This window comes from Leuresthes tenuis, unplaced genomic scaffold (assembly GCF_036924035.1).
Source record: "Leuresthes tenuis unplaced genomic scaffold, fLeuTen1.0.hap1 SCAF_21, whole genome shotgun sequence".
In the NCBI taxonomy this organism is placed as follows: Eukaryota; Metazoa; Chordata; class Actinopteri; order Atheriniformes; family Atherinopsidae; genus Leuresthes; species Leuresthes tenuis.
Window position 1 is genome coordinate 7003520 of NW_027325375.1, and position 10016 is coordinate 7013535.

Here is a 10016-nt window from a genome sequence, read left to right on the forward strand (position 1 = left end):
TGAAGGTCCAATCAAACCACTGTCAACTTGAGGACTGCCAGGGATCCAACAGAGTCCTCCCACATCAAAGGAAAATACATAACTCTCCCTGCATTGCCATTCAATTTTTTTCACATGCAGTTGAGGTGGAAATAGCTTTGTTACTCGGATTCTACTACACATCTATTGAAAAATGATTTATTGATTTTATGTATGATCATGTGAAAACACGAAAATACACAGAAAACTGAAAGAAGAAACATTATCCACTTTCAGGACAGATTTATTTCTTGAGGGAACCAGAAGTGGATATAGTGGACGTCATAAATGTCATATGGAACACCTAAAGATGTCCCTTGTTGAAGTTTGAAATGACCAAGACAGAAAGACTGAAATAAAACGCAGAACACTCATACAGTCAGAAATATTTAAACCCAAACCTGAAGGTTCAGGGCAGTCTGAAATGCACTGCCTCTCCACCAGGGCAGATTTTGGGGATGAATTATCTCCCCTGGAACTCAAGCCCCTGAAATGGCAGGAATCCCGTTAGAGTCGGAGGCTACTCTACTATGGTAGGCTAGGTCATGTTTGGTGAGCTGAGTCGTCCTCATTTTTTTGTTCAGTTTTTCGGTTACTTGTATGGTAACACAAGCATAGTTAAGATGTTAAAAGATAAAAAAGATTAAATTACATTTCATTAAATGGAAATACTAGTGGGTAAGTTAGATTAGCAGCATCTGTCTCACCAGCTAACCTGATCATGTTGGAGCCATTGCGGCAAGGTTTTTTTCAGTGGTCACAAAAAGACTAGAAAAATGTCATTGTGTATGTTAACTGAATATGTCTGAATGCTACTTAGTGCATTTTGGGTTTGTAAGGCAGAGAAGACAGATAAGACCAGCTAAATTTGACTCTTTAAAAAAGTGCGAATGCTTGCAGAAGAACCAGTAGCTGATTAGAGATGTTTTTTTGCCCATTTCAAACCGCACTGGTCTCAGGCGTGCTTGACGGATGTGGGGAGGTGTTGAAAGAGGAAGCACAGTTCTCAGTCTAACTGCAGCAGGCGTCTGACATTGGGGGAGAATGAAGGCAGCTGGCCCACTGAAGGTAACGCAGATAAGATGCTTTATATTTGTGTGTTAAGGCACCGTATTGTTTTATCATACCTTAGACGTGAATGCTTTTTCTGAGCTGATAATATTTTGAAATAGTTTGAAAAAAATCAGATCCTGAATCCAGGAGCACATTGCATAGTACTTATTACTGCTGATACGAATTTTGGCAACATAAAAGCATCAAAAACCAGGACAGGTACGTGTATTTACTCACACTCAACTGCACCTTATAAGCTACAAGATTTAACTCCGACACATTTCTCTGACTTATTACAATTTTACTGGCAAAATGTGATTAACCCATTCATAAATGTAAATTCTTAGATATTTAACTATGCAACATTAACATTTTTTGCAGTGCAACTTGATAAAATATTAAAAAAGCATTAACGTACACAATAAATATCTGTAATAGCAATGCAGTGATGCAGTACCATGAATCGATGAAAAGTTTTGTTTGTGTTTCTTCATGTATTTTGTAATTCTTAAGTAAAATGATATATATATCATATAACATAGTTTTACTTAAGTAACAAAGTTACTAATTGAAAAGCATTAAATGCATGAAATTCATTATATATTCTGCATTTTTATGATACCCAAAAATTATTTTCTTTGGTAATACATTAAATTCTTCATATAAATTGGGAAAAGTAGCGGGAAGAAAAAATGGAAATAGACTATTTCAAATATCAAGTACTGAATAATTACATGAGAGCAACAAAAGAGCAGGTAGATTAAGTTACTATACAATTTATGTAATTACAAATTCTAGGAAATGCAGAACCAATAGCTCAGATGCATAAGAATAAATAGATTGCTTGGTAATTCATTTTTATGGCTTGGTTGTTAAAGATCTGAGCAATAGAATAAAAAGTGTGACAACACATTTGTTGCATTTATATATATATATATAGATATAGATATAGGCAATCCATGAGATGTCATGAATTAAGCAGGTATAGAAAATTAATGGATATAGTAACTGGAATGATTGTCTTCTTAAACGGAAAGACTAAACAGCTAATCATTAAATATATATATATATGTTAGAATGATAAGGTTGGTTGTCTTGCCATATGTTGACTTCATCACAGCTTCAGACAGAAAGGTGATTGGCATCGATCAGTAGAGCACACACATGAATGGACACCTAGTATTCCTGTAATGAAGCCATGTTTCTCTGCAGCAGAGTAACAGAAACACAGCAGTAAACTGTGACTGTACTGTAGTCTGACTGTGATGGAAAACCTTACACCCACCACTTAGTTTCCAATAACATCGTGAGCCAAGACATGAAAGACAAACATGTAGTGTCATGGGGGAATGATAAATCATGAGGCAGAAAATAAAAGGTTACATGCACATTAAACATTTGAGGGTGTCAGAAATGTACGTATCTTCCTGTGTCTAGTTGTCTTCATAGTCAGACCGCAGTGAATGATTTTTCTATTTACCATTGAACAGATGTGTAATTTTGTTTAAAGCTTGTTAATTATCAACCCTAGAACACAAATGAACATTTTTGTAACGTCATCACTAACGTTGGGAGTATTTTACCAGATATTATATACCCCCCCAAAAAATACCTATCATCAAATAATGTTAAAACACAACAATACAAGGCAAATTAAAGTACTCCTCTTTTATTTCCAGCTGCCATGGAGGTACCCTATAAAAAGGCTCTAAAATTGGTGTAAAAATGAAGGAATCATTAGTGAGATTTATAAAAAAAATAACAATTAGATATTGCAGCTGGGAACTTGTTCTTCGGTCCACCCGTTCCTGGGACATGTGCGTTGGGTTATTTGTATCCCTGTTAGTTACTGTGACAAAAACGGAAGACACATTAGAGTTGATGAGTGATGGATTGATGATGATTTTTCATATAACATAGTCTTCCAGACCTATATTTCCTAAACACAAAGAAAGGGATGACTTGCTCAAGTCCCATCAAACCAGTCCAACATTTCGCTTCTACGTTTTACAAATTTTGCAGCTGTAATGTGAATTGATTATTGAATATTTTTTTGTAACAATCTGGCTCTAAATGGGGAGCTTAAAAACTAATAAGTTTCTGTCATTTATAGACAGTTTTAAAAGTTTTAAGTCAAATCCTATTCCTGGAAACCTCTGCCTGTGACCTTTGGACTTATCCAATACTGCTGTCTTCTTATCATTTTAACTGGAATTATTCTGCAGCTTTTATTCCAAACTACACTAAGCATTTCATACAAGTGGTGCTGTTTACCATTAGGTAAAGGACATTTCCTTTGTGTATTCCTGTAAATCAAATGTCTTCAGAAACACGCTGATCAGGCAGCTTGTTGAACAAAGAAACTAAAGAAATGTGGTGTTTGAGTTTTTCAAAGTCAGAATCAGTGTTACTGAAGCTGTACTAAAGATGCCTGTGTGAATTAAGTGAACTTTATTAAGATCACACCTTGAGTGTGTGCTTTTTGAAGTGAGAAGAAGTGGCTGAAGTGGCTGTGTGTGTATAGCATGTGTAGGTGAGAGTCCAACAGAAACACCAGAGGTTTCTGTTTTCTTTTGGTCACCCACATCCTGTGGTACTCTGTCATATGAACAGGAAAGGTGCACATTCAGCGCATGTAACTGCTGACCAGCAATGCCTGCATCTAGGTTACTCTAATGTCACAATAGAACAGTAATCACATTTTCTGTCTTTTAGGCATGCAGGTAAACATCAGTCTGCTGGCTGCAGTCCTGACTGTTGTGTCAGTGGCGTCTCTGAGTCTAGTGTCACTTCTGTGTCTGCGATGCAAAAGCAAAAAAAGTAAGTGCAAATTTCAGGGGGTGTATGTGGTCCCTTCTGACTGCACTGTAGTTTTTATGGTTGACATGAACAACTTAATCGGGCTGATAAGTCATAGAAAGTGCTTCCCTCTTAACTTTTTGTGCTACTTTTCTACTCTTGGGTCAAGTAAGTGGGTCCTCTATAATAACAGTAGTGTCAGAAAAGTGTGCTTCATGCGCGCAGCAGGGGAAAGTGAGGGAAATAGCCACACAACCATAAGTAGGTCACACAGGACTAGCTCCTCCTCAGGAATTAAGGCCGATGTGCCATTAGGTGTGTTTTCATCATAGCGTCACCACACACAAGCTTTTATTTCAGTCCCAAGAAGCCTGGTCAGTTTATCAGTCCTTTGTGGCCTCTATTCTAATATTTCTGCCCAGGTTATGAGGAAATAATTGGTGTTCCCACACTTTCCCTGTTACATGATAATCAATGAGTAAAAGTGTCTGTAAAAACATAAGAACACAGCAGTGTGTGTCAGGAGACATAGGACAATGAGGCTGCTCATTGGGCTTTGTTGTTCTTACACATCATGTTTCCCACTGTGTAGCATCCCTTCTTCTTTTAACAACAGTCTGTAAACATCTGGGGACTGAGGAGAACAGCTGCTGGACCTTTGGGAGAGGAATGTTGTCCCATTCTTTTTCAGATGTAGGATTCTTGGGTCGTATTTGTTGTTTTTTTCAGTTTGATAATGCAGAGAAGAAGTCATTGTTTCTGGATTATGTTCACATGTGGCTTCTTCTTTGCACGATGGAGCTTAACCTGCATTTGTGATGACATGGTGAACTGTGTCCACATGTCTCCTGATTTTTGGAATTTTACACTGATACAAAAAAATAATAATTCTAACTTGCCAGCATCTTCAGTGCTTGTGATCTGACCTGCCGTCTGATCTAGAGCAGTGATGCTGATGTTTTTTAAAAAAATGTTTTAAATATTGGCTTAGTTCATACTTTGCTGTCACATTTTCCTCCTAAGATTGTATGAATGATTGTTGGGGCAGCAGAGAGCGCAGATGTCATCCAAATCAAATCAAATCAAATCCATTGACCCTGTTGGGAAATTTTACTTTGACTAAAGAGCAATGGTAGCTGCAGTACATTGTTGAATAGTCAGCAATACATGGAACACCAGGACATATATAAGATGCAGAGAAATTACAGAATGTGAAAGTCAAGTAAATATTGCAACCAAAGAACACTGGAATAGCTAAAACTTGTGAAAAACACTTAAAAATAAAAAATAAAAAACAAAATTTGACATCAAATATTAAGTGCAGAAGTTTGTGGTAAAGAAATAGAAGACAGATCATATGTTTCCTTTTTGAGTAAAATGAAGGGGATATGAATGAGAGCTGTTGCTTAAATTAACAGGCCCTTTGTCGTTTTCCTGAAGGTAATCAGCCACCTTCAGAGAACAGCAAGATTCTCTCCTGTCTTGCAGCAGCACGTCTGTCTCACACCTGGATTAAGTACTTGATCTCAGTTATAGTCAGCTTGTTGAAACCTTTAAAATTTGTTGGACGGAGCAGCTCAGTGAGGGCTTAAGACATAGTGGTGCAGTGTTGTCCTCCACAGATCAGAGGCTCTTATCTTTATCACCACTCGTGTGAATATTTATCATAAATACTGCCTGACTTTGGTTTAAGCTCTGTCTAACTTGTTTATTTTTGCAGAGATCATCCAGGAGGAGAATCATGTATACGACCCACAGACATTGTGAGTGTTTCCTTGAATAAGATTGTACTCTGTGTGAGATCTGACATGTATGCAAACAAACCCTCTCATCAGAGCAAAGTGTAAAATGATCAGTATTGTAAAAGAGTTGGATCCATATATCCACTCATATATGAATCTACTGCTCAGTGTTTACTGTGATTTTTTCATCACAGATATCAATATATAAAAGCTGTTGTGATTTGATGATATATTATCACTATATTATCATTATCCCTCCTCTAAACGCTCAAAGCTTCCTGTCAGTCTCACATAAAAAAAACTGTTAAATTGTTTTCTTGTTTCTCCAAAATTAATATTAGATATAAATATATTTCAGTTACTTTCTAAAAGTTTTTACCTTAAATTTCTCTGATCCCAGTCAGCGGGGAGGAAGTAAATTTGCAGTGATGGGATCAAAAACAGGTAAATTAAACCAGCTGAACCTCAGACACTTAGTGTTTTTTTTTAGACTTTTCAAAAACACATGTAACTCATGTTTTTTTTTTGGTTTGCTTGTTTCTTTGTTTTCCCCGGTGTATTTTCCAGTCACCAGAACCAATCAGCTTTCTTCAACTGCAGCGTATGTACAGCATAACGTTATCTTCCTTTTATCACCGCAGCAGAGTGATAATGTTGCTCTCTGAATTCTGTGGTCACATTCATGCTGTGATTATGCTGTATCTGTTTGATGAAACTGTCCTACATATTTGGTCATATGACAGGACTGATAGCCGTCTGAAAAGTTAACTGTTAAAGTTAAATGTAATTGTACATTGAGTTAGCCAATAGGCCAACTTTCAGTCCTTTAAGTAATTAAGAAAACCAGCTTTCTCTGGAGGTTTACATCCAAATTCTAACTCATTACTGACCTGTAACTCATGGCCACACAGTAATATTTCTCCACATATCTTACGGTGTTCAGGTAAAACAAATTAGTATTTTTTTTACTTAAATCTATGTGTAAAAGAGCCAATAGCTGTACCTGTGTTCAGCTTGAAGTTTGCGTGTCTGTGGCACAACTCAAAGATTCATCATCACAGACAACAGTTCAGTGAGGACAGAGCCAAACTTATGAACTGACATAAATGGGCTGAAATAGGAATAAGCTGTGTCTGACAGGGGATAAAACGGATGTGATAAAGCACAGCAGAATAGAGCAGATCTTCCTTAACGAGCTTGAATAAAAGCTTGATTTGTTTTCCAGAGAAACTCCTCACGAATCTCCATTTAATGACGGTAGGCTTTTTCTTTCTTTTTTATTTAAAATGGTATCAGCTTTGTATTTTATGTATTTAATCTTGATGTATTGCAGCTCAAATCGATGGACAGTCAGACTATATAAATATCACAGAATGTAAGTTGACTTAAAAATTACATTGAATTACGTATAATAAGCTTACATTCATTCATTGTTTATGCATTTGTCGTTTAACTGCATTACTGCCATTTTCACACTTTGTTGCTTCATTTCACACAGACAGCTCAAGTCCGGAGCATGACTATGTGTAAGTGTTCACTTTCACTTGAAAAACGTCAAATACACTCCACTTAAACACTGTTATTGTATGTAACACTTTGAATTAAATCATTTTAAATATAAATCAACTTATCTAAGTCTGCAGTCCAGCCTCCTATACATAGAATATATCACTGTAGAAAACATTTTTACTGTCCATAAGGGTGAGGAACTCTTTTAGCTCAAACATAGCTGCTCCGGAGAGAATTCACACCTGGACTGAATGGTGTAATTACGTAAGACGTGTAAGCTTTTACTTAATCCCTAACAAAAAAGTTAAATAAAAACTAAAATCTGCCATCTAGAGAAATAGTCAGATGGTTTTCAATTGATAGATAAGTGAATAAAGATAATGAAATAGGGTATATGCCATATTACCAAAGATATCTTGCAACAGAAGAAGAAATTTCGACGTGCCAAGATTTTTTTTCAAACATGTCAAAGGTTCTTGCATCAGAGATCCCACAGATGAAACCAGACTGTCCACACTAAAAACTAAAAGTAAAAAGTTCAGATATCTTATCAGGACATTTTAGGACCAAAGCACTTGATACGAGTGAAATGCATTTACATAAAAGTGTGAAGAAGGGAAGAAGAAATATCCAGTCAGATTGAAGAGACCAGCAATATGTAGGGTTCAGTTTTCGCTCTTTTGACAGTTCAGACAGATAAACACGGTGAAAAAAGCAGTGAAAGAGTTTAAAAAAACTGACCAGGCACAGATCAGGGCAACGGCATGAAACGTTTCTGCTGAGAGCTCTAATGCTCTTTAACATCAGTCATTTGTTTTGAGATGAAGGACATTTGGAAGCACCAGGACTCTTTCTTTTAGAGCCGCAACTCCTAACAGCTTGCTGAACTGAATAAGAAGAACTAAGAGAACCTCTACTGGAAGGGCAGCGGTCTCTGTTACAATGGAGCAGATAGATGAAGGGAAGTGTTTGTCAGACAAGTTTTAAAGTACCCCAAGAAGGGGGGTTCAAATTCAAGCACTTAATCTGGTAAAACACAAAGTATGGGCCACCCTGTCCCCTATACTGCCCCTACAGTGAAGCATGGTGGTGGTGGCAGCATCATTCTATGAGAAGGCCTCTCAACAGCCTTGTTTTTATGGATTTCTCAGGGTAGATCGATGCGAAGAAAGTCAGTTTTATCAATTAGAAATTAAATCTACATCTAAACAAAGTATGCATGGAAACATGGTGTCTGCATACTGTGAGCTCAACTGTTATGGTCTAGAGAAACAAATTACAAGAGTAAATGGGACAGATGGTCATTAAGCTACAATTTCTTCTGAAAACAGATTTTTATTTTTAAACATAACTCAGACAAACTGTCATCCCAACCAGCCTTTGATTTAGATTAAACCATAGTAAAGTAAAAGTAATGATGGACACTTATTTGAAGATGCTTACCCATATAAACAGCATTGTGTTTTTTGATGAACAGTGACCAATTACATGTTTTACTGTTTTACAGAGCACCAATTTCAGCGCCTGTGTATGAAAATGAGAAAAGCAGGGCATCTGGTGAGAGTTTTTACATGACTATTCACCCCTGACAGGTTTGTCCTTAATATTTACAATACATACACTGTGTTTTTTAGATGCTGATCAAACTCCAGCCATTTACGGAAATGTCTTCCCGTCAATGTCAATCGAAGATGGTATGTCCAGTCTTTGCATTTCTAATCTTTCGATGAGATGAGCCGAAATGAAAACTGTTGAACATGAAATACCAGCTTGACTCATTCAATCTGCTCTTTCACTGGACAGATGACGACTATATAAACTCTGAGTTTCTGGTACAAGAGGCTGGTAAGTTCCATAAAATACAATCATCAAACATCTCCAGAGAGGATGTATTGTAGTTTTATTTAGTTTTAAATTCTCATCAAAGATTAAAAGTAAAAGAAAAAATTAATTTTGTTAAACATTGGACAAAAACAGTACGTTAGTCTTATAGAAACCCTGAGGGGTTAGTTTTTTGTATTAACTTAGATTTCTTTAAGTAATACATTTCAAGTAGTTATTGCTCCCATAATGAAACACAAGTATGTGTACAGACCTGTGATTATCAGTTACTTGATGTTAAAGTAGATCTAGTTGTCATGCTGAAAAGGCCATACTGATGCCATCAAGTAGTGCAGTTTCCAGGGCAATTTTAGCCCCTTCTTGGTGTTCTGTGTTATTTGCTTTTGTTTCATTTCTCTTGTTTTTCACATTTAGTATTGCTTTCCCTACACACCTAGTTCTAGTTTCTACTTACTATCACTTTAGTCATCTGAAGTCATCTGTTTGTACTGTGCGTTTAGTTTCCATGCTAAGTTAGTTTGTTTCTGCTTTATTTTGTTTAGAACTTTGGATACATGTTCTGGACAAAGAATTCTGTTTGTGTAACTGCTTTGATCTATAATTATTACAGAAAGCTCTGAATAACACCTAGGACAGGTTCAGTGTTCTACAATAACTGTCTTTTTCTTTTAGCTATGATGGACGAGCCGGATTATGTGAATGAAAATGGAGAATAGTGAGAAGATTTGATCTGTCTGCAGCTTTGTACGTCATCCTGTTAAAGTTTCTCATTGGTTTTGCATCTCAGCCATGTGTGATGAGGAGATTATATGGACTGTATGTACCCCCTTGAAGTTGTCAAATTTAACCATGCCATCTAGTGGTCAAATAAATCCACATTTGCAAACTGTAGGGTGGATCCTTGGTCTCAATGAGTTTTTGATTTGATAAAGTAAATTCTTTGCTATACACACCTGAATGTTAATGTTAATGTTGATAAGCTTGTCGCTACCAAGTAAGTTCATTAAATGACGCCCTTCATGATTGCTGATTAACAAGGCTGCAGTTTCATTC

At 36.6% G+C, this 10016-nt stretch overlaps 1 protein-coding gene across 2 annotated transcripts; it reads left to right on the forward strand.

The window, feature by feature from the left end:
* The first annotated feature begins 1000 nt into the window (after nucleotides 1-1000).
* Nucleotides 1001-9854, forward strand: LOC140279550 (uncharacterized). Of its 2 annotated transcripts, none has more exons than XM_072374707.1 (8): nucleotides 1001-1086; nucleotides 3787-3891; nucleotides 5591-5633; nucleotides 6013-6056; nucleotides 6180-6213; nucleotides 8756-8815; nucleotides 8925-8966; nucleotides 9636-9854. In XM_072374707.1, exons 2-6 carry the CDS (start codon nucleotides 3789-3791, stop codon nucleotides 8760-8762), a joined length of 231 nt encoding a protein of 76 aa, XP_072230808.1. In that variant the 5' UTR covers nucleotides 1001-1086; nucleotides 3787-3788; the 3' UTR covers nucleotides 8763-8815; nucleotides 8925-8966; nucleotides 9636-9854. The 2 variants fall into 2 exon arrangements, 1 of the variants encoding a protein (XP_072230808.1); XR_011909342.1 differs by lacking the exon at nucleotides 1001-1086 and adding an exon at nucleotides 1104-1290.
* The last annotated feature ends 162 nt before the right edge of the window (nucleotides 9855-10016 follow it).

What these genes read in the sequence shown, in the direction of transcription:
- LOC140279550 (XM_072374707.1), top strand. Translation starts at nt 3,789, where the DNA reads ATGCAGGTAAACATCAGTCTGCTGGCTGCAGTCCTGACTGTTGTGTCA. An exon ending in GCGATGCAAAAGCAAAAAAA is followed by an intron (nt 3,892 to 5,590) that starts GTAAGTGCAAAT and finishes TTATTTTTGCAG; the next exon opens with AGATCATCCAGGAGGAGAAT. An exon ending in AGTGATGGGATCAAAAACAG is followed by an intron (nt 6,057 to 6,179) that starts GTAAATTAAACC and finishes TGTATTTTCCAG; the next exon opens with TCACCAGAACCAATCAGCTT.